The sequence below is a fragment of the Vigna umbellata genome, chromosome 3, assembly GCF_029865625.1.
Source record: "Vigna umbellata cultivar VRB3 chromosome 3, Vumbellata_1.0, whole genome shotgun sequence".
Classification (NCBI taxonomy): Eukaryota; Viridiplantae; Streptophyta; class Magnoliopsida; order Fabales; family Fabaceae; genus Vigna; species Vigna umbellata.
In genome coordinates, this window is record NC_142167.1 from 35,993,876 (window position 1) to 36,021,331 (window position 27,456).

General features: G+C 32.5%; 4 protein-coding genes across 12 annotated transcripts; 3 read left to right on the top strand and 1 right to left on the bottom strand.

Moving 5' to 3' along the window:
• Window positions 1–2,220: 2,220 nt before the first annotated feature.
• Window positions 2,221–4,028, top strand: LOC124821636 (multifunctional methyltransferase subunit TRM112 homolog A-like). Its single transcript, XM_047293552.2, has 2 exons — window positions 2,221–2,379; window positions 3,294–4,028. Exon 2 carries the CDS (start codon window positions 3,341–3,343, stop codon window positions 3,707–3,709), a length of 369 nt encoding a protein of 122 aa, XP_047149508.2. The 5' UTR covers window positions 2,221–2,379; window positions 3,294–3,340; the 3' UTR covers window positions 3,710–4,028.
• A 1,743-nt stretch (window positions 4,029–5,771) lies between these two features.
• Window positions 5,772–8,735, top strand: LOC124821630 (receptor-like protein EIX2). 2 transcript variants are annotated; one of them, XM_088110089.1, is made up of 3 exons: window positions 6,023–6,147; window positions 6,425–8,473; window positions 8,594–8,735. In XM_088110089.1, exon 2 carries the CDS (start codon window positions 6,480–6,482, stop codon window positions 8,469–8,471), a length of 1,992 nt encoding a protein of 663 aa, XP_087966215.1. In that variant the 5' UTR covers window positions 6,023–6,147; window positions 6,425–6,479; the 3' UTR covers window positions 8,472–8,473; window positions 8,594–8,735. The 2 variants fall into 2 exon arrangements, with proteins under 2 accessions (XP_087966214.1, XP_087966215.1); XM_088110088.1 differs by having other exon boundaries at window positions 5,772–8,473.
• Window positions 8,626–12,818, top strand: LOC124821631 (putative arabinosyltransferase ARAD1). Its single transcript, XM_047293548.2, is given in 5 exon segments — window positions 8,626–8,775; window positions 9,529–10,178; window positions 10,298–10,551; window positions 11,974–12,265; window positions 12,268–12,818. Coding segments are annotated over 4 exon segments (1,422 nt in total). The 5' UTR covers window positions 8,626–8,775; window positions 9,529–9,559; the 3' UTR covers window positions 12,525–12,818.
• Window positions 12,819–16,619: 3,801 nt separating this feature from the next.
• Window positions 16,620–27,247, bottom strand: LOC148202430 (putative 1-phosphatidylinositol-3-phosphate 5-kinase FAB1D). Of its 8 annotated transcripts, none has more exons than XM_088110085.1 (13): window positions 26,975–27,247; window positions 25,535–25,765; window positions 25,368–25,401; window positions 24,628–25,278; window positions 23,415–23,559; window positions 23,005–23,346; window positions 21,395–22,237; window positions 20,845–21,161; window positions 20,355–20,481; window positions 20,066–20,203; window positions 18,304–19,629; window positions 17,749–18,015; window positions 16,620–17,220 (listed from the first exon to the last, which is right to left on the bottom strand). In XM_088110085.1, exons 2-13 carry the CDS (start codon window positions 25,746–25,748, stop codon window positions 16,897–16,899), a joined length of 4,728 nt encoding a protein of 1,575 aa, XP_087966211.1. In that variant the 5' UTR covers window positions 25,749–25,765; window positions 26,975–27,247; the 3' UTR covers window positions 16,620–16,896. The 8 variants fall into 8 exon arrangements, with proteins under 8 accessions (XP_087966211.1, XP_087966210.1, XP_087966209.1 ...); XM_088110084.1 differs by having other exon boundaries at window positions 24,628–25,284; XM_088110083.1 differs by having other exon boundaries at window positions 25,508–25,765.
• Between the last annotated feature and the right edge of the window lie 209 nt (window positions 27,248–27,456).

A 27,456-nucleotide genomic window follows, 5' to 3' on the forward strand; every position in this document is an offset into this window, starting at 1 on the left:
TAATTACATTTAAGAATGACTTAAATATAATTTTATTTTTTTTAATAAGAATCCTATTTTCCTCAATTTTGATTTTTTTAAACACGTTATTTATCATTTTGTAATTTTTTTGTTTTTATTTTTATTTTTAAAAAATTATTCAAAGTCAATATTACATCAAAGTGATAGTACGATATAAGTTCGTGTTATTATTCTACATTCAATTCAGTTACGATTTTTATTATTTTTTTCAATTTATTTTTAATTTTTGTTAATTTTTCGATTCAATTCTAATTTTGACTCTCTCTACATTAAAATCAAATTTAATTTTTATTAAAGTTCACATTTTTTGTTAAATATTTCTTTCATTATTTTTAAACAAACTTTAACTATATTATTAAAATATAATCATTAGATTTATATTTTATCTTTTCTTCTAAAATTTAAAATTGAGATTGAATTGAACAAAATAAATTAAAATTGAGATTGAACTAAAAGACAATGACATTAAATAATGAAATTATGTATAACATTCACAGTTAATTTTTTGTCAATAATTTAAACCCAGTTAAAAATCAAAATGACTAAAATTAAAAAAAAAAAACTATAACTTTATTGAACATTAAAATAATGAGGACCAACGTAAACAAAAATAAAAACCAAAATTATATTTAATCCTTCAAAAATATATAATAGTTTTTAGAAATATAAAGCATATCTTTTACAATTATTATTATTAATATAAAAAACAATGCTTTTTTCCATAATAATCAATAATATCTAAATATTTAATAGCAATAAATAGTAATAGTAATAATAATAATATAAAATAATAATAATAATTATTATTATTATTAAAAAATAATATTAATTATACTCTATTAAAATATTTTACTTATTTAATCACATTTATAAAATCTTTCACAAACTTTACAAATTTCATCTCTAAATTTAATTCCAAATCTCTTAAAAAATATACAAAAATTTTAATTTTAAATCCAATTAAATTCATCTATTCACTTTTCTCAAACACATTTTTACAATTCAAACAAGTCTTAAAAAACTAAATAATCTTCCTTTAATCGAAGATGAATTAAAGCATTATACCTAAAATACAAGTTCTTTTACTAAATTTAAACTACATATTAAAACTAACAGTTTATTAGTATGAGTAAAATCAGGCTCACATTCATTAATAAAAATTCAAGTTTGAAACTTCTGAATAATCAAGAGAAAAAAAATATTTTAACACTTTTTAAGAAAGATCAATCATTAATAAAAAAAATACGAATATATCTAAAATATTTAAATATAAATATATAAATTTTAAGATGATATTAAGCTCAGGACAAAAGATACATTAGCATCTTAATTCCTACGGAATAAGGATAAAAATACAATGATACAATAAAATAAACCTATATTTTTACTATTCGCCAAATCTATTTTACTGTGATATGTTTTAAACTGAAATCCGTATAGAACAAACATGCATTGATCCAATAGAATGAAATAGATACTGTTAATGTTAATAATTGTACCATTGTTACAAGAAAAACATGGTTTTATACATTCCTTGGGTGAGACACGTGTTGATATTTTTAATTAAGTTTGTTATTTAATTTTTGTTAATTAACGAGTGACTATTACCTGTTTTAATCTCTTAAGAAATGTGAGATTAAAAAATGCAAGATTTTATTCTTAATTATGAATAAAGTCAATTATCATTACATTAGCAATAATATTATTTATATTAACTATAAAAAAATAATTAAAAAATATATAATTTGAATACTCGGTAAATCAATAAAATTTAATGTTAAATTTACGATATACTTAGAAATTTAATTAAGATTTAAAATAAAAATATCAATAAATAATGTATAATGATCTTTTTATTTAATTTTTCATCAAATTATTGTCGTTTAAGAATCTTATTTTTCCGAATTAAAACTAAGTTAAAAAAACTATTTTATTAAATCATTTAACACAGTGAGAAATTAAACATTTTAATAATCATGACTTTCAAACTTAATACAATAATAATTGATATGGAATGTCATATAAGATTTATATTTTGAATCCTCTAAAAATACTCATAATAAGAAAAAGACTCTGCTATTATTTCTAAAAGCCCAAACTAACACAAATTTTAAATCGTAAAATATTTTTAAAAATTTAAAAATCTAAATAAATCTCGAAAATATAGCGAAAAATAAGTGTATTTTTATATTAAAATAAGAATTCCTATCTCCATGGTCGTTTAAAGATCATAGATTACCTGGTTACCTATCTACCCATACCACCTCGCCGCCGCGCACAGCCGAAGTGCGATTTTGCAGCTCGCAACGCCACCGCCAACTTTGCTGTCAACGTCCTTCGCCGTAGCTTAGCCTTCAGGTACCTCTATTTCTCTTTCTCGTTTCGCAGGAATCTCTTTGTCTTGTAGGGTTCAGGGATCATAGTTCAATGCTTCGTGCACGAATTAATCAACCGAAAGAGGACAAGAAAATACCTAATTAGTGGTTTTCCTTTTTGTCTATCTAAATTAATGGGTTCAAGATGTTGAAACTTGAAAATAGTGATAGACGAGTCTGTTCCCTGTTAGCTTTGATACTTGTGTTGTTCTCCAATTTTACTGCGTACGGTCTTGTAAATTAAATCGTTAAAGGTGATTGCGTGCTGACCAATTCCGTATTTTGTAAATTGAACTCCATCAATTTTGTTTGATGAAAGTCTGCATCATTGCTTTGTTTATTCTGTTTATATACCTTCTTAAACGTTTAGTGGACTGAGAAGTTTGATCAGATTGGGTATACTTTCAAACTTTGTCGTGCAAGTTACTTTGAAAGCGGTGCTGTTCGATGCAGTAAGTGGCCCAGTTTCTCTGGATAATCTAGATAGTTCTTGAGTAAATTTAATTCTATCTACCCTCTCAGATGTTTAAGTTGCGAGTTGTTACGTGGCTACGTGAAAGAAATTCATGATGCTATGTTTATCGTAAGGTTGTTATGACTGATTGATTGCTAATACGTGATAACAATGGCCACTTATGTGATACTTGCATAAATTGGTTACTATAGATTTTCATAGAGATTTATTTTAAAGAAAATTAGCAGTGGAAATTGATATTTGTAATTTGGTAAAGAATTTTTTCCTTCTTTTTAATTGCATTTATTTTTATTTTGCTTATATATTTGATTTGTTCAAACTTCAAACCCGTGAAGAAGCAACTGAAACCGAAAACAAACTTGATTCATTGGAATTAGTAGGGATGATGCTTGATTGTGTTTATTTGTATTTTGAATTTGTAGGGTTTAGTTTCAAGTGTTGCTGCTGATATTCTGACCTGTAAGTAAAGATGAGACTGCTAACACATAACATGCTGTCATCGAACATAAAGGGTGTGGTGAATGGGTTCCCATTGCGCATTGAAGCAGAGAAAGTGGTGGAAAAGACTGTGGAAATGAATGGCGAGTTTCTGAAAAAGATGTTTGAGAAGGTTGATTGGAAAGCTTTGGTTGACGCATCACGGGCCATGGGATACACTGAACTACCTGAGGAGGTCGACTCTTCCATTCTGGACTCTGATGAATTTCTGAACAGGTTTCACCATGCTCTCTTGGAACTCCACCTTGAGGAAGGGGCTCTTGTTTGCCCTGAGACTGGACGACGTTTTCCTGTCAACAAGGGCATTCCAAATATGCTTCTTCACGAGGACGAGGTCTGAGTTTTGTTGTTATTTCATAACCTCTACCTGTTTAGTGGCACTCGTTTTTTGGACACCATAGTTAAGAATGCTGGTAATGGAACTGCAGACTTTAAAAGTTGTGGCTGTCAAGTTTACCTTCTTTTTACCAACGCATGATGTATCCTCTGGCTGGGCTGTACTGGATAGTTTGACTATTCCTGAATGCAGGTTGCATTAAACTGCAGCATTAGAAATTAGCTTAAAAGATTTCTTTATATGCTTGTGTTTTTTAGTACTATTTACTGCTTTTTGTGTTGATGCTAATGGCTATTGATTGGAGTTTCTTCCCTTTTGATCATGTCATCCCCAAAGGCATAATCAGTGACAGTTTTGCCTGAATGCTTTTTCTTTTCTTTTATCGCTCTTTATGAAAAACCATCTGCTGGATTTTTATTGAAAAAAAAATCAATGAAGTGGTTTATTGCTTAATAGTGAAAGCTTTCATTTTAAAAGTATCATTATAATTTTGTAATTGAAAATGAAAAATCCATATAGAGATAGGAAGAGTAAAAGACAAAACGTAGAAATGAATATATATGAAAATATACCCAAATAATAAGAAAAAAAAAACACACTCCTTTCCACTATAAAATGGGTGAAATTAAATTTATCAGTAATTGTTTCTATTTTTGAAATTATTTTAAGTATTTTAGAGATTAATATTTTTATTTTTATTTAGTTATTTATCACCTCAGTAATTAACGTTTTGAGAGAGAGAATTATGTAATTTGTGTTTATCGTATTCTCTTATCTGAATAAAAAATAGTTTATTCAAAAAATATTAATAGTTTATCATATTAATTATAATATTTATCATTTTTCTTCAAAAAATATTAATTAGTTAAGACAATTTAAACAGATCTTATGTTAACAAATTATTCTCAATTAGTAATAATTGGAAGTAAATAAATGAACTGATAAAAAGGACAAATGAGAATTTTACTGTGTATTCTAGTTTGTATATAAGAGCGAATTAATATAAGATATTTTATCGGTTATAAGAAAACTTAAAATAATAAAAAAAGAAAAAAGCATCACTTTTTCGTTAGAAAAGTTAATAACTAATAACAAATGTAATTCTATTGGTGATATGTAAATGCTAAAAATGTCGTTATTCGATTAGCCGAAGGAAATTGATAATTATTCTATGTAAAATGATACTTGAACAACCATTTTTGACAACATTTAGACACGTGCACACATGTCAAAATCTGAGTGGTCCAGTTGGAAAAATTAAATGAAAATGGACCACTCAGATTTTGACACGTGTGCGCGTGTCTAAATGTTGTCAAAAATGGTTGTTCAAGTGTCATTTTCCTTATTCTATTAGCTTAAGGAAATTGATAATTTTGGGAACCGACAATTTTGTTTGACTGTAACACTAATTACCCTGCAGCAATCTTAACAATATAGCACATCCAACCATTCATATAAGGGTATTGCTTCTACACTCTATCAAATTTCTGTCTCACCCCATCAACAGTGGGATTTATCCTACAGTTACATTCTGTTGTAATACTGAATTAAACTACTTTGATATTTATGTTTTAATTGAAATTTAAATATTAATATAAAATATAATATAACTACATAGAGCTATTAATTTACATACTGTCACTGTAGAGAGTAAGACTTTGATTTTTGAAATTTCTCATTCCATCATGTGACTTGGGCATCAAAGATAATAAATGAGCTTTTATTAAGGATTGAAATTTCTCACTCCATCGTGTGGGGAACATATTCTGTCATGCGCGTACAAATACACGGAGATTTAGCTGCACAAACAGTTGCAATGGTAATAATATTTTCCATTCAACATAAAATTTTATCTGATGTGAAGTATTTTATCCTGTTATCCAGATATGAACGATGGAAAATGATATTTTAACCGACACAAAATTTTTATATTCATTTGAAATTATTTTTTATTTATTAATTATTTTTTATTTTTATCTTTTTAAAAAAATACAAAAGTTCATTCTACCTTTACTAAAATATAATGCGTCAAAGTCCAAACTCTTCAACAGTATAAATAGAGTCCTTCATTTTATAATATCAAGACAAATTCAGAATGTCAGTAGAGTTCCATTGAATCAAGGTTCAGACCATGAATACATTTCCTCCTCTGCTTGCAATCATCTTTGCCTGTTTGCTATGCACAATCATGTTCTATACTGGCAATTGCAACTCCAATATTCGCTGCAACAAGAAAGACAAGGATGCTCTCTTAAAGTTCAAGCAAGGAATCGAAGATCCAGCAGGTGTGCTCTTTTCATGGTCAACTCAACACGATTGTTGCGAATGGAAAGGAGTCATGTGTGACAATTTCACGAGTAGAGTCACTCAACTCAGTCTTCCTTGTTACACAACTCCTCCAACTTACACTGATAAAATAGATAAATCACACTGCCTCACAGGTTCCATTTACCTATCCTTGTTTGTCCTGGAGTTTGAATTTCTATATCACTTGAATCTGAGTAATAACAACTTCTCAACTATTCAATTTGGTTCTCATGTGTATTCCCTAAATTGCCATAATCTGTCTACTGCTACTCCTTCCCATCGATGTGTAAACTCTTCAGATCTTCGTTATCTTGATTTATCGTTCAACTTTTATGCCAAGACCAGTCTTCAATGGCTTTCTCATTTTTCCTCCTTGAAATATCTTAACCTCGATGGCATTGATCTTCACAGGGAAACCAAATGGCTTCAATCAGTCATCAAGCTTCCATCACTTTTAGAGCTCCACATGCATCATTGTCATCTTAAAGACTTGAGTCCGTATCTTCAATTTGCCAATTTTACAGCACTCAAAGTTCTTTCTCTTCCTGGAAATGATTTTAGGTCAGTGTTACCAAAATGGCTATTCAATTTAAGTAGTGGTATCTCTTCCATTGACCTAGGGTCAAATTTTTTACAAGGTCAACTACCTAAGGCGATGTTAGATCTTCGACACTTGGAAATCTTGAACTTGCACGACAATTACTTCAACGGACCAATTCCACATTGGTTAGGAGAATTTGAACATCTGAGACATCTTAATCTTAGAAAAAACATGTTTTCTGGATCTATTCCCACAAGTTTGGGAAATCTATCATCCTTAGTTTTCTTAGGGGTCAACTCAAATAGATTGACGGGAGTTGTGTCTGAGAAAACTTTTGCCAGACTGTCAAAATTGAAGAAGTTAGGCATATTCATATCACCACCATTAATCTTTGATTTTGACTCCAACTGGATTCCTCCCTTTCAACTTGAGCGATTAAATCTTGCATTTTCAGGAACTAAATTTCCTGAGTGGTTATACACACAAAAGTCTCTTGAATCTTTAAGTATTTACGAATCATCATTTGAGGGTAGCGAAAAATTTTGGAATTTTCTGTCAAGAATGAAAGAAGTGAATTTAGAACAGAATTCGATAGATGGGAACTTGTCAAACGTGTTGTTGAACTCTGCTTTCGTATCTTTGTCATCAAATGATCTGAAGGGTTGGTTGCCTCGATTGTCATCGAACGTGGTCGTTGTACGGTTGTCAAACAACTCATTATCAGGAAACTTGTCTTCTCTCTTGTGTGATGATGAGATGTTGAATGGGAAAAGTAATTTGGTGTACTTGGACGTATCACTTAATCGTCTGTCGGGAGGACTTACAAATTGTTGGGGAAACTGGAAATCATTGGTTCATGTTAATTTGGGAAGCAATTATCTAACAGGCAAGATATCACCATCAATGGGCCTGTTGCCTAATCTCACATCATTCCATCTACATGAAAATAAGCTCTATGGAGAAATTCCCTCCTCGCTGAAAAATTGTCACTCTTTGTTAATCTTCAATGTTCGGGAAAACAACTTTTCAGGAAATATACCAAATTGGATACCAGATGCTGCAAAAGTTCTCCAATTAAGATCCAATCATTTTACAGGAAATATCCCACCACATATATGCCAAATGTCTTCCCTCATTGTTTTGGATATTGCAGATAACACAATCTCAGGACATATACCCAACTGCCTTCACAATATCACAGCCTTAGTTTCCGGCAAAACTTCAGTCCACATGCTTTCTTTTTTCTTTCCCTTGCCTGATGGTCGCTACTACACCTTTGAAGACAATCTTGAGCTGGTTACAAAGGGTCAAGCAATAAAATACGGAAAAAACCTGCACTTTATGAACTTAATTGATTTGTCAAGTAACAATATTTCTGGAGCATTACCTCCACAAATGTTTAGACTCCTTGGATTATGTTCCTTGAACTTGTCCCACAATAAATTAACCGGAAAATTTCCAAATGAGATTGGAAACATGAACCAGTTGGAGTCCCTTGATTTTTCAGCAAACCAACTTTGGGGTGAAATTCCCCAAACTCTATCAAATCTGTCCTTTTTGAGTTACTTAAACCTGTCATTCAACAATTTCACAGGCAAAATACCATCAGGAACACAGCTCCAAGGTTTCGGTGAACTTAGCTATATCGGTAATACTTATCTTTGTGGACCTCCACTTACAAAAACATGCTTCCAAGATTATGTAAAGCAAATAAAAGAAGATGAGGATAAATCTGAATTTTGGTCATGGTTTTATACTGGAACAGAAACTGGATTTGGCATGAGTTTTTTGGGAGTTTGCTGTGCCCTTTTCTTAAATGGAAAATGGAGGCACGCTTACTTCAAGTTTCTCTGTCGTTTGATAGATCGACTTTATGTTATGGGACTCATCACTATAAATTCCTTCTCTTTTGCGTAGTGGTAAGCAGAAACTTTCAATTGGGGTTTCGATTTATTTTATTTATCGAATTGATCATACTAGAGGCTTTTATATTACATGCCTGTGATAATGACAATGCTTTTATTATATTATACCTTCAGGCATTCCTCATTCTTCAGAAGGGAATAAGTCATCAAGTGGGAGAGAAAAAAAAGACAGTGATGCAATTTTGATGGCAACAGCGACCACTGTCCATTAGCTCAAGATTTAGATTTTGTTTTTATTCCATCGGCAGACTGCGATTATACTTCTAGACTTCTCTTTTATTTCTTTATTTTCCCACGTAAGGATCTTACAGCATTACGTAATTAATGGCGTTAATCACTACAGCATTATCTTCTGAAGATGCATCCATTTTCATTTTCAAAAACCTTTACTTTACTCTCCCAATTTAAGTTTCTTGTCCGTTTACAATCATAGTATTTTGTTTTTATCTGAAAACTCTTTAATTTATCTGTCAAATTTTACCCTTCTCATGTTTTTCATTAATTAGTTCAAACTTCTTTAAGCTTATATCTGGAAAAAATTATGTTTTAGGAAATTTACAATGTTTAAATTTGTATCAGTTTGATTTTTTTTTTTGTTTTAATAAATTCATTCAGTTTTTTAAATTTTAAGTTCTTAGTTTAGAAAGAATAGTTTAATTTTTACTACATAAAAAGTTAACTAAGTACTTTCAAAATTTAACATTATAATATTTATAAATAAAAATCAGATAATTTAAATGTTTAATCATTAAAATATTAATATAAAATAACATTTAATAATTAAAAAGTACGTGACACTTCACTTCGATATTAATTCTAAAGGAAGAGAAACAAAGAAAAAGAACATGTAAAATGAAGGAGAGAGGAGAGACAAAACTGATACAAGAGAGAAAAAAAAGAAGATAAAGAAAGAGTATAATATATTAAGTATATATTATTTATTCTAAAATATATGTTAAATAAAGTAATAATTTCTTTTTCTTTTTTAAAGAAAAATACCCACCATCTTCTTGTTTTCTTCTCCCTTGTGTCACCTTATGTTCTTACAGGGAGCCCGAGGGAGAGAACAGTGAGAAAGCGATGGCAATGACGGCGAAGAGTAACAAGAGCAACACCTCCTTAACCGTTCCGAATCTGTTTCTCTTCTTCATCCTCCTCTCCCTTTTCTCACTTTTCATCTTCCTCTTCTTCCCCACCGCCACAATCCTACACTCTTCTACCTACCCTCACGCTTCTACCACCATCAACGTCTACGTCGCCGACCTCCCCCGATCCCTCAACTACGACCTTCTCCACCGTTACTGGACCTCGTTCTCCGACTCCCGACTCTCCACCGATGAAGATCACCGGCATCCCCCCTCCCTCCATCCAGTGGCCAAATACCCGCCTTACCCGGACAACCCTCTCATCAAACAGTACAGCGCGGAGTACTGGATCATGGGCGACCTTATGACCCCACCACAACATCGCGTCACATCCTTCGCCAAGCGTGTCCTCGACCCGCGTCTCGCCGACGTCGTTTTCGTTCCGTTCTTCGCCACGCTCAGCGCGGAGATGCAGCTCGGAGCGAACAAGGGCGCGTTCAGGAAGAAGACCGGGAACGAGGATTACAAGCGGCAGAGGGAGGTCATGGACGCCGTTAGAAGCACCGAGGCCTGGAACCGTTCCGGAGGACGAGATCACGTGTTTGTGCTGACGGGTGGGTTTTGGAAACAGTTTTTGTTTTTCTTTTTTTGCGTTGAATGTGAGGGTGTTTCGGCTTATGAATTTCTAGTCTTTGGATTCTCAGGGTATTAAAACTGAAGCGTTGTTTGGCAGACCCGGTGGCCATGTGGCATGTCAAAGATGAGATTGCCCCTGCTATTTTGCTCGTTGTGGATTTTGGCGGTTGGTATAGGCTTGACTCCAGAGGTTCTAACTCTATTGAGAGTGGTGTGGTTCCTCATACTCAAGTTTCTGTGATTAAAGATGTGATTGTGCCTTACACGCATTTGCTTCCGAGGTTGGATTTGTCACAAAACAAGGAGCGTCACCAACTTCTGTATTTCAAAGGAGCTAAACATAGGCACCGGGTAAGTATTGGACTATCCGTGTTAACTTTGGTACGTTTCGTGTGTTTTATGTTGTGCTTGCTGTTACCATCATTGGAATTGTGAGACATTGCGAACAAATGTCGCTGATGCAGCAACAATTCTAGTTGCTTGATGTTGGAATCGCAATCGAGGTTGTGGATTTTTTTAAAACCTTTTGACTTGTGATTGAGTGAGTGTTGTTCCTTTTGTCTAATACTACTTGTTCTTGATGGGATTTTCACATCAGATATATATGGTTTATCTTTTTTTGACTTAAGATTGTATGAAAAATGCCTCAGCTGCTGCTCCTTGCTGAGGTTGAAGAAAGTTACAAATTTGAGCAGATCTGCCATCTGTGTCTGCGTTTCTACAACTTTTTTCAGAAAAGAAAAGTTGTGTTGGTCACCTCTATTCTTTAGAGTATTGTTGTTGCTCAGGATTTTTTTTGAGGCAAAATGTCCTCCTTTCTGTCTCTGATCATAAGACACACTCGTCCATGTTTTGGACGTTCTTTGTGATAAGAATTAATAATCTTAGTGTACCTATACCAAGATAGGAGGCAGTATTCAATTATTTGGCCACTTCTTATGCAACTTGAACGTCATGTTGATAAGATCTGTGACTGTGATGTTGCTCTCTTCCTGCCTTTTTCACAAAAAGTGGGATATGTTGCTAGATAGATATAAATAATCACTTCAAAGATTTTAACATAATGCTTGTTTATAATTTATAATTGCAATATGAGCATTATGGTTTTTCCCTTTCATCGTTTAGCTTCTACATGCACTAGAAGTTTTAATCAATCTGTCATCCGGGAAAATACAATTCATGACTATTAAATGGCATTTTGATTTACTGAAAAATCGGTTGGTGAGAAGTATAGCGTTGTTTTCTTTGTTCTAAATGTATGATTTACCCTTTGAGCACCGTTCACAAAATAGCTCCAATATTTCCTACCTCATGCATCAAACCTACCTTTTGGCACTGCAAAGATATTTACTTTAGATTTTTGCAGCTGTATTAAGAGGTATTAAGGTTAAGAATTGATGTGACCTATATAATTAACTTAACTGATATATCTAGTTTTGTTAACAAATTTTATTCATGTCTTCATTTGGCCATTGGGGGGGCTACTTTGTAACACTTCACCATCATAGGTAGCCTATAGTGTTGGTGATAAATATTTAACATGCTTGGAGGATTTGTCATGATCAAATATAAAAACTTAAGCTAATTCATTCCGGCTCAACAAAGCATTTTGAAAATTTGATTCCACGCCTTATTTTAATGTAAAGAGAAGCCAACAATTCATTATACTCATCCAACATACATATGGTCATTCTGGTCCTTCGAATTATGAAACCCAAAAACCATATCTGTTCCATGCTTATCTCATTCATTGACAAATATTTCAATTTTCAGGGAGGTATGATTAGAGAGAAGTTATGGGATCTAATGATTGGTGAGCCTGGTGTTATAATGGAAGAAGGTTTCCCTAATGCAACTGGGCGAGATCAATCAATAAAAGGGATGAGAACATCAGAATTTTGTCTGCATCCAGCTGGAGATACACCGACTTCATGCCGACTTTTTGATGCAATACAAAGTCTTTGTATACCTGTCATTGTCAGTGACAACATTGAGCTGCCATTTGAAGGTATGGTGGATTATTCGGAATTTTCTGTTTTTGTGGCAATTAGTGATGCCCTGAAACCAACTGGCTCGTCAATCATCTTAAAAGCTTTTCAAAAGAGCAGAAAGCTACGTTCCGCCAAAATATGGCTCGGGTACAGCCCATTTTTGTCTACGATAATGGTCATCCGGGTGGTATTGGACCAGTGCCTTTGGATGGTGCAGTGAATCACATATGGAAGAAAGTTCACCAAAAATTGCCAAGGATAAAAGAAACCATAATTCGAGAGAGAAGAAAGCCACCTGGTGTTTCAGTTCCACGACGTTGTCATTGTACCTGAATTTAAGTAGTTTTTTTTGTTTTTCTTCTTTTAGAGGGACGAGATATAGTTTAATATCTGGTTCGGTTTTGGACCAATTTCTTTTCTTTTGGTGAGAGGAGTTTGTTAAATCTTTAGATAGTGAATGCTTATTTAATGGTGTAGAAGTTAGTTGCCATTGACTGTGAGTAGTGTGGAACTAAGCATTTGAATCTCACAGCACCTGAATTGATATGTTTCCATGCTTCTCTTCACTTTGTATTGTAGACTGATAAGTTTTCAGAGTGAAATGTTGATCGGTGATTTTATTGTTTATTGTTTGAGTCGCTGATTTCTCTTTTAAAAGTTTTCTCATTGAAGTTCTGTTGTGATGAGGATATTTTCAATATTTAAATAAAGGAAACAATTCCATATTTTTTGTAGGTTCCTTCCTTTGGAATGAAAATTCTTGTAGGAATATACTTTTCCTTCTACAGCAACAACTTTTTGGTGCCAATTTGCTTTTAATTTGGATAATGTTTATACCTTTGCATTACTGTGGTTATAACTAACAGCCTATATAATATAGTTTGGATTGGGATAATGCTGTTTAAAGTACCTGAAAGTAAACCTAATGGGAATTTTTTGGGCGACCCCATGTTTTCTTCCTGGACCTATACTTTCTAAAATTCCAAATATATATATATATATATATATATATATATATATATATATATATATATATATATATATATATGCTGAAATTAATAGAAAAGGATAGTTTTTTATTTTTCCCCGTGCTTTAAGATTATAAGATCCATAAATATTTTAGATTATATAATGTATAATACAAATTAAAAAACAATTCTATAATATAAATTTACATTTTAAGTTATATAGTCTGTAATACAAATTTGTAAGCAAGATAAAATAATAATAATAAGTAACTAAGTCATTTCACTAAGACGATTACAGAAAAAGAAATAGCCTCTCCTTAAACATGTCTTGTTAAATTTTTTGGAGCAAATTACTAACTAAGATGAAGTTTAAATATAATTTCAGCCAGAGCAAAAAGGCACATCAAATTATAGCCTGACTCCTGGCCCGAAAAAAATAAGCAAATAATAAGCGGCTAAAATGGAAAAAACCGACCGAAAAACAACGTCTTTTATTAACAAAACTCTTCGTAAGAAAATAAAGTGTTACTATGGACTTATAGCCAACGAACGGTAAAGATGCAAGAGAGTTTCTAAGTTATTTTGAGCTTATGGCCGACCGATGATACCTTCCAGCCAAATGAATTGAGCAGACAAACAGTTAACCGGTAAAAATAGTAATAACTATCGGGGAGTTAATAAAAATAATTGTTATTTGTTAACAATTAAAAATATAATTTATGTGATTAATGAGTCTGACCTAACGATAATTTATAAATATTTGTCTGACAAGAGGACATGTAACATTATAATTTATAAATATTTGTGTGACAAAGAGGACATGTAACTTTTGAACTCTAATAACTAATCTTGATTACAAAATTATTGTGCAAAGTCACTACTTTTGAACTCTAATAACTAATCTTGATTACAAAATTATTGTGCAAAGTCACTAACTTGAGTGTTTGAGTGTTTTTTGCAGCACTCTCCTCGCGGCTTCGACAAGGAGAAGAGAGAAGATATCGCAACCGAATGATGAAAGGACAACTTTGAATGTTTTGGATTAGGGTTCTAAATTCTGCCGAAACATAAAGTATTTTTTGCATAAAACTTTATATAAGGGTTACAATTTTTTTTTTAAATTTGATATATCATTTAGGAGTATATGTAGATAAAATATGCTTTGAAAAGAAAATCTATCTCTACGTTTTATCTTTGGAATTCATTATCCATCACTACCTTTGTATTTAAACTTATTCTAAATTTCTCCTTTAAAACATATTTAAAATTAATAATTATTTTATCTTAATTATTTCCTTATGGATTCAAAACTTTCCTATCACATGTCACTAAACAAATACAAACTCATTCATCCTTAACTTGATGAGATGAAACTTTTAATTAAAAAACCTTCGAAGAGTGGCTTCATTAATATTAAACTTAACAAGGGTAAAAAATTTAAAAGATAAAATATTGTTTAATCAGCAAAAAGATTCTATAAAATTTCCTGTCACTTTGTTCTATCTAAGTTTCTATTTTCTATTTCTAGTCAAATCCTAACTTGCAGCTTTTGTTCAAAGTAGCTGGTAGAGGTGTCAATTTAACTTATGGCCCTAGGGTCAGCCCCAATCCATTATTGAAAAAGTCCTATTTTAAGAAGCCTCAAGTAGGGGTCAGAAAAAAGTCTCAATCCCCAAAATCCCCCTCTCAAGTGGGTTAGGGTCACGGTTAAAGTGGGTTTAGCCCCACTGCAAAACTTTAATTAAATTTTAGAAACAATATAATTTATATATTCATAATTTATTATAATTTATTGTAATTTTGCTCTCTCTCATATATATTATTATATATTATTATATATTAAATATTTATGAATCAATATTTATGAATCAAATTCGTCAAATAACCGCATTAGAAAAATAAAAAATGAGGTTTTATGTAAATTAAACTTGTTGATATAAAAAATTAATATTGGAAATTTACATTTTAATCTTATAAACAGCAATTAGTTATAAACAATTCATTTAATATCTATCAGTTTTTCATTAATAATTTTCAGTTTATTCTTACATTTTTACTTATTTCTAAACTACTTATACAACCTGTTTTATTGGTGGTATGTTCTTTGACATGTTAATTAATTATAAACAATTCATTTAATATTTATCAGTTTTTCATTAATAATTTTCAGTTTATCTTACATTTTTACTTATTTCTAAACTACTCATATAACATGTTCTATTGGTGGTCTGGTCTTTGACTAATGTGAATACTTTTGTGTGTATATATATATATATATATATATATATATATATATATATATATATATATATATATATATAGAAGTAAAAATAATTTTTTCCATAAATTAAAATTAGCTTAAACGTTATTATCTTATTAAATATATTTTAATTAAAATAATTATCTTATATTTTGTAAATTAAATGTTATTATTTATTTAATTATTTCTAAAACTTATTATTTTGATAAACTAAAATAATTATTTATAACAAAAATTATTTATAAAATTAATAAAAATTATTTATATTCATTGCAATATGAGTTTCATGGATGATAGATATAATTATTTTCTATAAATACATTTTTATAGTAAATGATAAGTTGTAATTCAAATAAAGATCTCTAATATGAATTTGATGATTTCTAGTCTTAGTTTGGCTTGTAAAAATGCTTTTCTTTATTTGCTTTGCTAATGATATAAGATAATTCTTATGACAATTTTTTTTTGGAAAGTATAAAATAAATTGAAAGAATTTAATTAGTAGTCACTTAAATTATTGGAGTTTTCTATACCTTTGTCTTTTAACATGAGTTATCTTTGAATTTCTGTTTTTTTACATTATTTTTTTATTGTTTGTATTTTGGGCCAAATTAATTATTTGTCTAATTTTTGGCACAAGAAATCTGGATTATTATATGTGTGACAGTGTATGTGAAAAAATAGAATTGTTGTCGAAGATTAGAACTTCTAGAAAAAATGAAATATTATATCATAATTTAAATTCAATATATAGTTTATATATTCAAACAAGATTATTTATAGAATTTTAAGTACGAAAAATAGATATTTATTTTATATAATAAAAAAGATAATTAGATAATTTTGGTCTATCAAATATAATTGGATCATTTTTAGAAATTATAACACTTAGACTTGCAACAAATTAGAATTAATTACATTTTTTCTTGTATTTAAAATATAAAAAAATTCTACAAAAAAGATCCATAGGTTGACCCTAACCCACAGGGTTTTTATAGATATTTTGACCTTATGGACTTTTTTTATGAGGGCTTTTTGCCCCTGTGGACTTTTCTGGCCCCAACCCACGTGGGTCAGGCCCAAACCATATTAGAGCGGTCAAATTGACGAGTCTAGTAGCAGGACTGTTCATTCAAGTAGTAATAATAATTCGTAAAGAATGTGGTTTCATTGTAATATGTAAAGAAGCAAAAACCAAGATTGCAAAGGCAAGCTCTCTTCATTGATTAAATAAACCTTTACATTTACCATAGGCTTTACAAAAATTTACTTTTCTCTTACAGGGAGAGGATGGACCTGTAAATGACAGCATCCCTAGAAATTCGCTAAAAAATGCAGAATAGCAGGGCTAGGTTTACAATCAATATTTGATTGTCTATATACATTGCTAACTACTTGCATAAATTCTCAAATTTGTATATATATTTTGGAAAGAAATCAATAGATTTGGACAGAGAAAGCACTCGTCACTCTTGTACTAGGGCTTTTCTGGGGAAGGATGATCATCATCTTCTTCCCCTGAGCAACAAAGTTTGCAAGGATTGGAAGATTTCTGAGAACACCAGTGATCTGGAATACTAAAAAAATATGTAGACATAAACTTTCTGAACCTCTTTTTGTATTCTTTAGGAGAGATTACAGTTGGCAACACATTTCTTGGCACAACAAGTGATGACTTCATCCATGTCTCAAGATGCTTGTCCCATGTATATTGCCTGAGATAATCAATGATCCCGCAGACTAGCTCGCGCTTCTGAGAATCTACTCCAACAAGCAAGGAGTAATCCATCACATTGATTGACTGCATATTGAGCAAACAATGAAATAAACAATGTCAGATAATCAGGAAAAGAAGTCCAAAACAAAAACAAATTCAAGAATAAGGGTAACGTAATGGCATGATATATATGCTTTTTATGAAGAATTTAGGAACAAATACCACGATGGATTGCAGGGGCATTTAGTATGGAGAACTAGGGAGGAATTATAAGAATTCCCATAATTTGAAAATATGGATCACATTCAAATGAATTGTGCTACCAAATATACTATTGGGTTTTCATTAAGGAAAACTTGGGGAAGGTTCAACGCCAATAAGTTATGAACATTCCATATAATAAAATCAAGATACTCCATGTATTAACCTTAAGACAATGGATATGTGGATCTTATTTCTTATATGTTGCTCATTCCTACTTAATGTGACCAAACTCATTTGGAATCCTAACATATACTCCATGTATTAACCCAAGAAATTAGTTCAGAGAAATACTACAATTCAATCAGAAAAGTTAAGCTTATAGGCAAAATGCTTGCAATGCAGACTTACATTCAGAAAAGAAGTGTCATTCCAAACAGCGCGTTGAAGAACACGCTTTGCTTTATGACTGACATATAATGGGGAAGAGTTCATGTCATTCACAAAGTTCTGATCCAAAAGAACATCTCCATCACCATCAGCAGCAGAATTGTACCGGGCAAAAAGAGCACCTTTAAGATCATACTGGCGAGTAATATTTCGATTGTAGGTAAGATTTTCCATCACCATGAGGTCATATTTAACCTCTTTTCCACTTTTGACATGTCTTTTAGTAACCTGCATTCAGATTGACATGCTTAAAATTCCATGAAGCTAGAAAATGTAACACTATTTTAATTATATACGGCTTTCTTTTGCTTTAGTTCCCCTGTGTACTTGCTTTTATTTCAGCTTTAATCCCAAAAGAACTAGGCAAAGCAAGATCCCTGTTGAGGGACTACAATACTTTGTTAAATGTAGGAACTAAAAGTAAAAAAAAAAAACGTAAATAGAGACTGAAATTTAACAATTTGGTGAAAAAGTTAGCCAATGGAAAAGAAAAAGATGCGCAAACAGCTCACCAACCTGATAGATCCCCAAGACTTTTGCAAGACAAGTTTGACTTCCAGACTCAAATGACTCTCTCATGTGTTTGAAATACAAAGAAGAAAACCCCAAAAATGAATCAAGTTCTGTCTTCTTTATTTCCTTTATGATGAATCTGTCATCAAGTGTTTTTGCAAAATAGGACTTGCTTTTTCCACCTTTGGCATCCCAATTCCTACAGCGGCTTAATGAAGCAATAAAATCAAGCTCGGATGGGCAACACCAGTTTCTAAGTTCACGAAACTGCTTGAAATAATGACATATCACTGAATATTTTTCCCTGCCAAGTGATTTTGCACCACCCATAGCAATCTCTATGCTATGGTTTTCTGTAGCACGAGAGGCCCGTGACTCTTCTGAACTGCTTGCTGCAGAATGTACAGACTCAGAATCTGAAGAACTCCTTGAAAATGATTGTAAAGAAGTTAAGGTACCATTAGTCAAGCTATGCAAACTTTCTGATGAATTTGAAGTTATACCAGTTTCATTTCTATCGTCCTCATCATCAATTTCTGATACCTCATATGTATCTTTCAATAAGGCCAGTGCACAAGCAATAATACTTGAGGGTTCACCCTCGAAGTCAGACACAACATGATTGTCAGTCTTGAGAGGGATATGCAACCGTGTACCTTCATCGGTGATTAATTGATTGGCTGTGGGTATATATTCAGCAACGGAGCTGCTTACAGATTCAAATTTTGGCAATAATCTTTTCTGGAATTCCCTTATGCCTATCTGCCGAATGTCGGTAAATGGTTTCCAGAACCAATCATTTAAATCCAGCAAGTTGGAAACTGGTGAATTGGAAGCACTTTTACTTAATAGCTTCAAATCTGCAACTGGATGATTAGCTGGAATATCTGTAGAAACTGGAGAATTCTTGCGTACTTCAAGATGATCTGGTAACTGAGTGGAAACATCCAGACTCAATTTCAACTTTTGGTCAGAAGATCTCCTTGATATCAAATCATCAACAACAGGTACTTTCACATCCTGTGTGTTAGATGGATCATCTTGTTCATTACAGTCCAGAAGAGGTCCTCCAATTGGAATTTCCTTTATTGGTAGTTCATGTACTTGAACAGGTGTGTCAAACGTAATTTCTATATCCCCATCTTGACTAACTTTCTCAGAGACATCAGATTCAAGTCTTAAGCTATCAAGTGAGCGTAATGGGTACAACCGTTGAGCCCACACATAAGATTGAATCAAAAGATCCCACATTAACCGGTTCAAAGTGAGAAGTTTGAAGGAAGCCTGGTCTGGATCCCCTTTTTTAGCAATGGCAGTCTTGACATTTTCCTGTTATCAGAACACAAGAAGTCCGAGGAAATTAATATTCACCATAGTAATCACAATATGTAAGGCTTCCATCCGGAGCAAAACTTGAAATGAAAATCCAAAACTAATGTATCACTAGCAATAAATTAAACCTGTCCACATTAAACAAAAAACTAAATTTTGCATTGGCAATGAAACTTTGGTTAGAGCTATAGTAACAGCAATATCAAACTTCAGACTTTTATTGCGCTAATACCATCACAGACTAAAACTTCCATTTTATGTATTATTATCACTATTGTTAATGCATTCTAGCATATCAAATTAAACAAATACAAATCCAAATTTAAGGTTATAGCTAGAAAAGAGACAACTCGTATAAACACATTAAAATTAGGACTTGAGTTGGTTCCATGTAAAAAGAAATGTCTCAATCATTTCAAAACAGAAAGCTAACCTCAAACTCTTCTTGCTCTTGCTTTAACATCTTCTCAACCTCAGAGAAATCTCTAATTGATCCTCCAAGGCCATCAAATTGTATTGTCTTCAAACAGTTTGCAACTTCTCTGAATAATGATATGCCTTTCATATACACCTTAAAACAAAGAAAATTAAAGATACTTTATATGCAGGTAATGTATGAGAATTAAGAGCAAAACTTTTCTCAACTTATGTATATTATATTTCAGCCCCTACAAACGAAAGAAAGAAATATCTATATAAAAATAGCCTAATAGGAAGCATACATTCTTAGTCTCTTTTAAAAGCCACTCTTGTCTCATTGCACCATTGAACTCCAGTTTCTGAGGAGGCATAGACACAGTGTATGTGGTGACAGAAGAATATCTGAACATAGCAACCATGTGACCTAATCTGCATGATAAGGAACGACAAAACGAAACCCAGCATCAATAAAACCCTCCTTGAGTTTATCAAGTCACAAATCATGGAGTCTATACTACTGAGCACAACACAAAAAAAAGCACCTTACATTAAGGAACATTCCTAAATCTTAAAAGTACTTGGGTGGCACTTCAAATTTGTATCAGCACAAAAAGAAAATAAACTAAATTTTACTTAATAGCCTAATTCATAATCATCAGACCTTAGAAGTGAAGGTGACATGTCAAACAATACATCTGTTTCTCTAAAACAAATATTGAACATGTTAAAGATAAACCAAAACAAGTACAAAGCCGATTATACTATGAAAAAGGAATATATAGATAATTTTACCCAAAGAAATAGAGAAAATCCCTATCAAGAGAATGGCCACAACTCAATTTTCTGCTAGAAGAATAGCGAGAAAGGCCAAGTTCCAAAAATTTTCCAAATGATAGACTACGGGCAGTGGTAGATATCAACACTCTCTTTGTAGAACCAGAACTGCATTTTCGACAACGGCTCCACATCCAAATTTTCCCTTCTGCCTCCCCAGGCAAACGTTTTTCCAGGGGCAACCGTTTAACTTGTATTGTAAGCTGTTTATTGTGATGAGCATAATAATAAAAGTGAGCATCTGGCAATTCTTGACAGGCATCACAAAGTCTTGTCTGTATATAAAACAATAACAATCAATTAGAACAAAAACCTAGTCCAACCTTGTTTTACAGAGAAAATACACACAAGAATGATATTGCATATTGAAACTTCAGTACCTACATACTATTTAGCTAGCTGTAATGTAACTATACCTTTATCAAATGATTCAGAATCACGCTCTGTATCATATGATTACCAATAGTCACTAAATAAAGTAGAGGAAGAGAGAAAAAGCAATGAAAACCTGATTGAGCAAGTTGTCCTGAAGAAACTTTCCCAGTGGAATATCAAAATTGTTGTAGAACATAATATGGGAAAAATGACTTTGCTTGCATACAGTGCCTCTTAAGGCATTCCGGCTAGACATCAAGACCAAAATACTCTGAGAATCCAATACTGAATTGATATCATCTTTACTTTGGAGTTCTTTTCTATCATTATGGCCGTCTTTACTTATATTGTCACTGGAATCTATGTACACGGGGGAAGTCAGGGATTGCCCATCATTAAGTGACTTCACTTCATTAGAATGATTTTTTCCTTCCATCATGGTAATTCCATCAGCCTCTGGAGAGTTTAAAACAGAAATTGACTCATCAACCTGACCATCAGGCTTCCTTCCATTGAAGCCAAAGTATGCTGATAAAGATTGATAAGGAGCAGAAGAAGCAAAGGGAAAACTATCCCCCATAACTTTCTTAAGAGAAGATGAAATAGCTGAGAACCCAGAAAAGACAGCAGGATTATATGGTTCACAAGAGAATGGAGAAAACTCCTCTACTAAGTTGTTTCCATTTGTATTTTTTTCTTGAAGTCCATTGCATATAACAATATCAGTACTAACTATTCCATTTTCACCAGAATACTCAAGAGACGGAATACTTGAATTAGTCGATGCTGAATCACAGGAATCTTTATTGGTTGGCAAGATATCTGTGACACTCGAAGATGGAACGGTAGAAAACATAGCTTTCTGATCAACAAGAAATGAAGTTTCAAGAATTAGGTGATATGCCATGACAACTGCACAGCGCAAGACACATTTAATCCTCTTCAGTTCATCACTGTGAGTTCCTTTCAGTAAAATCTGCAATGGCAGGCAAAGTAGCAGTTAACAACATCCAAAACTCTAGACGGGAAGAAAGGCCAATTTCATGTTCATAATGACAGATGAAGGTCAATAATAGTTGAGATACACATAAATTAAGCACGGATTAGACAATAAATACCCTATAGGAGCATCTTAGAAATAAAGGATTATAAACACCTTTTAACTTACTAATATGCTGATAATAATGAAACAAACATTGTTTGAAATTTCCTGCATCCAAAGTCACTCAGCCAATACTCCTCAGGCATTTTACAGATCTATGGAAGCGTTCAAATTTATTATGTGAAGGCACAGGAATGGTTTTATTTTAAATCTAACTACTCATAGGTGTGAAAGGTTTGTTAAGATGTTCAGCATTGGCCAGGAATATAAGTGGAATACTCATTGTGAGTCTTGACCCTCTAGGCCAAAATACACCAATGGTTCTACGTCACATTTCTATCTCATACTTTCAAAGTGAAAATCAGTATCAATTACGTGAAAAGTGCTACTTCATTGTTCAATATATTGACATATACAGCTGTAAGGGTAGTATGGTATCCATCCAAATTGAGGCTTCATTATCATGGCATGCTAAAGAGACAAAATGATCAGCTATACAAGCATGTGTACTTTCAAATAAATGCACGTAAAAGTAAACACAAAAATTTGCAATGTCACCAAAGAAAAGGAGTTTAGTTTGGAAGATTAAGAACTAGAATAAATAAGAAAACAGAGATTCCAAGCAACAGATAATGGCATACCGTGCAGCCCAATCGTGTAGGACAGCCCTCAATGAACATCAAAGTCTTGATGGGCTTCTTTCCTCCTTCACCAACCCCATCATGTTCCTCCACAAACTTCTCAAAATAAATAAACTCACAGTGTCTTAGCTTTTGACCATTCAAATTATCACATGATAAAATTGGTGAACCAGTACAACGTGCAACTCTTTCCAGACGGTGAAGCTTCATATCAAGCACAAGTGTCATTCCCTTTGCCAAAATTGACTCTTGTATATCACGAGAGACAGTTTTCTCCACTAATATAACATTTGGATGGCACATTTCAATACGATCCATTTTAGATTTCAGATCATCCTTCTCCTATAAGTAAAGAAACAATCAGCTAGTGAATGGAATGTGAATAACAGAATGTAATCTAATTAAGTTACCTGGTCCATGGAGTCAAATGAGGACAGGCCATCAATAGAATGACCAAGTGCGCCGCTAATCAGTAATAATCTAGGATTTTTATACTTAGTTGGCATATGCTTGTGAGCAGCATGTTTTTTGAAGACCAAACCTCTGATTAGTTGACTGCAGCACAAAATATTTTCATTAAAATTTGCTATTATGAATCAAAATGGCAAGCTAATTTTATACGCTAGTTCATTACAAGAGATGAGACGGTGGAATAGTAACCGTTAGGCCTAAATCTACTATCCAAACTAAAAACAGTCACGTGACCTCTTTCATGTTCATCATTAAGTTCTCTTTCAGTTTTCACGTCTTCCTTTCTGTATTTCTCACTCATCGTTTTTTTCTGCTATTTCCTTCTTTTGCATTGCACTATATGTGGGAATCAAAAGATAAAGTTAAATTTTAAAAACATTTCATAAGTCTCATTAATTTAAAAAAAATTAAGAGACACGTATCAAAAATTTAAAATATCAAATATTTAATAAAAACTCGATTAAAGTGTTAAAATTGTATATGTATCATTAAATCATGATATACACTTAAAAATCGCTATCATGAGTATAAATAAATATAAGTATATAAAATAGTATACTATAATAAAATTTCATCACTACATACCATTTTAGAAGGAAACAAAAAACTTACGACATGTAAAAGAAATCACTGGCCACAGATAAAAATATAAATGTATTTTAAGTAAAATATATTTTTAGTGGAAAAGAAAGAAATGTAGAGAAAAAATATTAGCAACAAATATACATTTTGTATCCATGTAGGAATTAGTATCTATATTAATTTGGGTGAAGAAGTGAATAAAAAAATGTATTCAATTTTAAGGAAGAAAAAAAATCACAGTGCTCATTTTATATTTTTGGCCCTGTTGGAATTTGGAGGTTGGTCTTTTAAGCTTCACATAAACCTACCCTTTGGAACTTATTAAGATCAGCCAAAACCATCTTCTGGATAAGTCATAAGGTATTTTCATAAACTCTCTCAAACAGCCACATAAACACTCACAACATAAGTCCAACTAAGTTGTTGATAAGTCCAACTATAACCATAACAAATTTGAAACAAAAATTCTCTGAAGTAAAAGTTCCACCATAACCTGTTAGTGGGAGTATATGTAAAAACAATAAATAGAAATGTCAGAAAGAAAATTCTTAATGAACAAACTACATTTACCTTTGGCCACGAGAACCAGCAGCAATGCACTTGACTTTAACATATCCATCAGGATTCATTGTACTACCTCCTACTGCATCAGGCTTCAAAAAAGAAGCGGCATCCCATGATAAAGATGTAACTATGTCCACCCAACACTTATCACCTTCGTCCGAAGGGGAAACTCCTACAGATTTAAGAAGCTGACCAACAAGTGCCTTGAATTTGCCATTCATCATTTCTTCCATTGCTCTTAGTTTTTCCTCTTTGAACCTATAGGTCCCACTTAATTCATCCTCAGAACTATTGATAGAAATTGGCTCACCCAAGTTTGCAATCCCCATGCCGTGGTCTTCATCATCGTCATTACAGGTCACACTATTGTCCATGTCATCCTGTGGGTTCTCCGGCTCAGGAGGTTCCCAAGTTTGGACTTCCAGATCATCTGGAAGAGAATATTCAGTTTCCTCGACAGAGGATTCAATAGGGTCTTCAGAATGATAAGCTTTTTCTTCTTGAAGGTTATGCCCTTGTGCAATTTCCACATCTCTCACTGTGTAACCCTCATTGTTGTTATTGCTTTCTTCGGAATAGTTTTCCATTACTTTTTGTGAACCATTCACTTGATAACCGAGATCTTCTACACCACCTTCAACTGTACTTTCTTCTTGACTATTCCTAGCACAAGAAACAAAGCAGGTATTTGAGCACAGCTAAGTTAAATATTTTATTCACAACTCTGTTTGGACGTAGCTAAGTACCTGTCACATGAGTTCACATCAACTGAAAAGTCACCTGAAATATCAGATATTCAAGAATAACTCAGTTATATAAAACCATATTGCAATATAAGACAAACATCATCAGCATTATAGATGAAAACAGAGGGATGGTAATTTACTGCAGGTGGAGACACAGCTATCAGTACTTTGCAATGATGTAGTTGGACTGACATATGGTGTCTCAAACGGACTATTACTACGCCACTTCGAATTTGCTCGCTCTAGCTTCTCTCCACAGGATTTGCAAGGCCTAATGGAAACTTTGGCATTGAACTTTAGACTACTCTCATTACCCTCTTTTTTATTGTCAAAATTTGATTCTGACAAGCCCGCACCACAATAATGGCACATAATACACATCCGATCCAACACTAATTCTGGTACAAACAAAAGTATAAGTACTGAATGAGATTTGACATTCTTTTTTCTCTTTGTTGAACTAATTCATAATCCTACTCTATAAAGCCCAACTAGAATAAAATAAATTCTCCAAAGAAAAGAATGTAGATGCATAAATTCAATTTCAGTTCACTTTCCTTTTCACAAAAATGATAGTCATCAACACAACATATGCAAATTAAAATGTGTACGTAAATTAAAATTGTCACATGTAATTTAAAGATTGAAAAGAAAGAGGAAAAGGCATATCTACCTAAATAAATAAAAGCTGAAATTCTCAATAGCACTCAATATCAAAGTTCTTATATAATCCTAGAATAAAAACCAACTGTTTAAAGTCCCTAACTGTTATCATAGAGTATAAAAGAATAATCATAGAAATTAGAAAGAATTGCCTGGACTTAATTAATTTATTTTAGTAAAAAGATTTCCAGAGAGAAAGAGGGGGAAAGCCCCTTCGTAAAATATGAACACGTTCAACTTCATGGAAACAGGAAAATTATCAAACATCATTTTAAGAAGAGCACCTAAGGTAAGAAATCGGCCTTTTTTTTTGTTGTATGGATTGATGCAATAAACAAAGGAAATACAGAACAGTTTTGCAGTAAGTTGAATCAAACAAAGCTTGCGGGCAAGAAAGCATGGTTTCCATCGGGAGAGCGAAAAAATTAAATATTTATAGTATGACAGTGCACCAAAAAACTTATCAATTAAGGTGATATGTTTGCGATAATAATTTCTAAACAATAGCCAACATTCCATACAAGATCAAAAGATTTAGTAGAAACAACCGAGATGGCTCAGATTCAAGAGTCCCACAGAAATGAATGAAGAACTACAGTTGTAGATTTATTTGTAAACAATGCATTGACAAAGAGTTGAGAACACAAAATCTCGAATTGGAACTTTTAAAATGGCGAGCAATGCGAACAGTAATGAATAAATGAATCAAAGCTCAATGTAGAAACAATATCTGTAGACAAAAGGAAATCCACATACGACTGATCCACCAAAATCAGAAAAAACACTCAATCAAATCTTCTGTTTTCAATCAAATCTCCCATGTTAGACCGAGATTCATCGAGAAAACTGCCATTTTCAACTCCCATCAAGACTTAAAAGAAGTGCACAAAATTTGATTTTTAAAACAAAAAAAAAATAAAAATATGAAGAAATGCACACCTTACCGTCAAAGCAAACCCAAAAACGAATACAAGGATGTGACCTCCAAATGAATCCGAACTCCTAAACCCGCAAAAATGCACTGTTTTGAGAGATAAGCAAAGAATTTAGTGTGAACGAGTCAAAGAAACCGAGCCACATAGGCAAAGTCGCAATCGTTTTCTAGGAAAGAGAAGAGGGTAAGCAAGAGAAAGGAGAGATATGAAGAATGGAAGAATTGTTGAATGGAAGAAAAATAAGCAATGAGAGAACTGTGTGAAGCCGAGGAGAAGAAGAAAGAACGAAGAAGAAAAAAAAATGTCCAAAAAGAATAAGAAAACACAAGAAGAAATTTTTCCCTCTCTGGGACCCACTCTAATTGGTTGCCTCCGAAAAATATCAAAAAATTATTATTATTTTCAAATTTTCTTATCTGCAGCAAAAATGTTACAAGGTAATTATTTATATGGTACTTGCTGGGTCGCGTGTACTCTATACTGACTGCTAC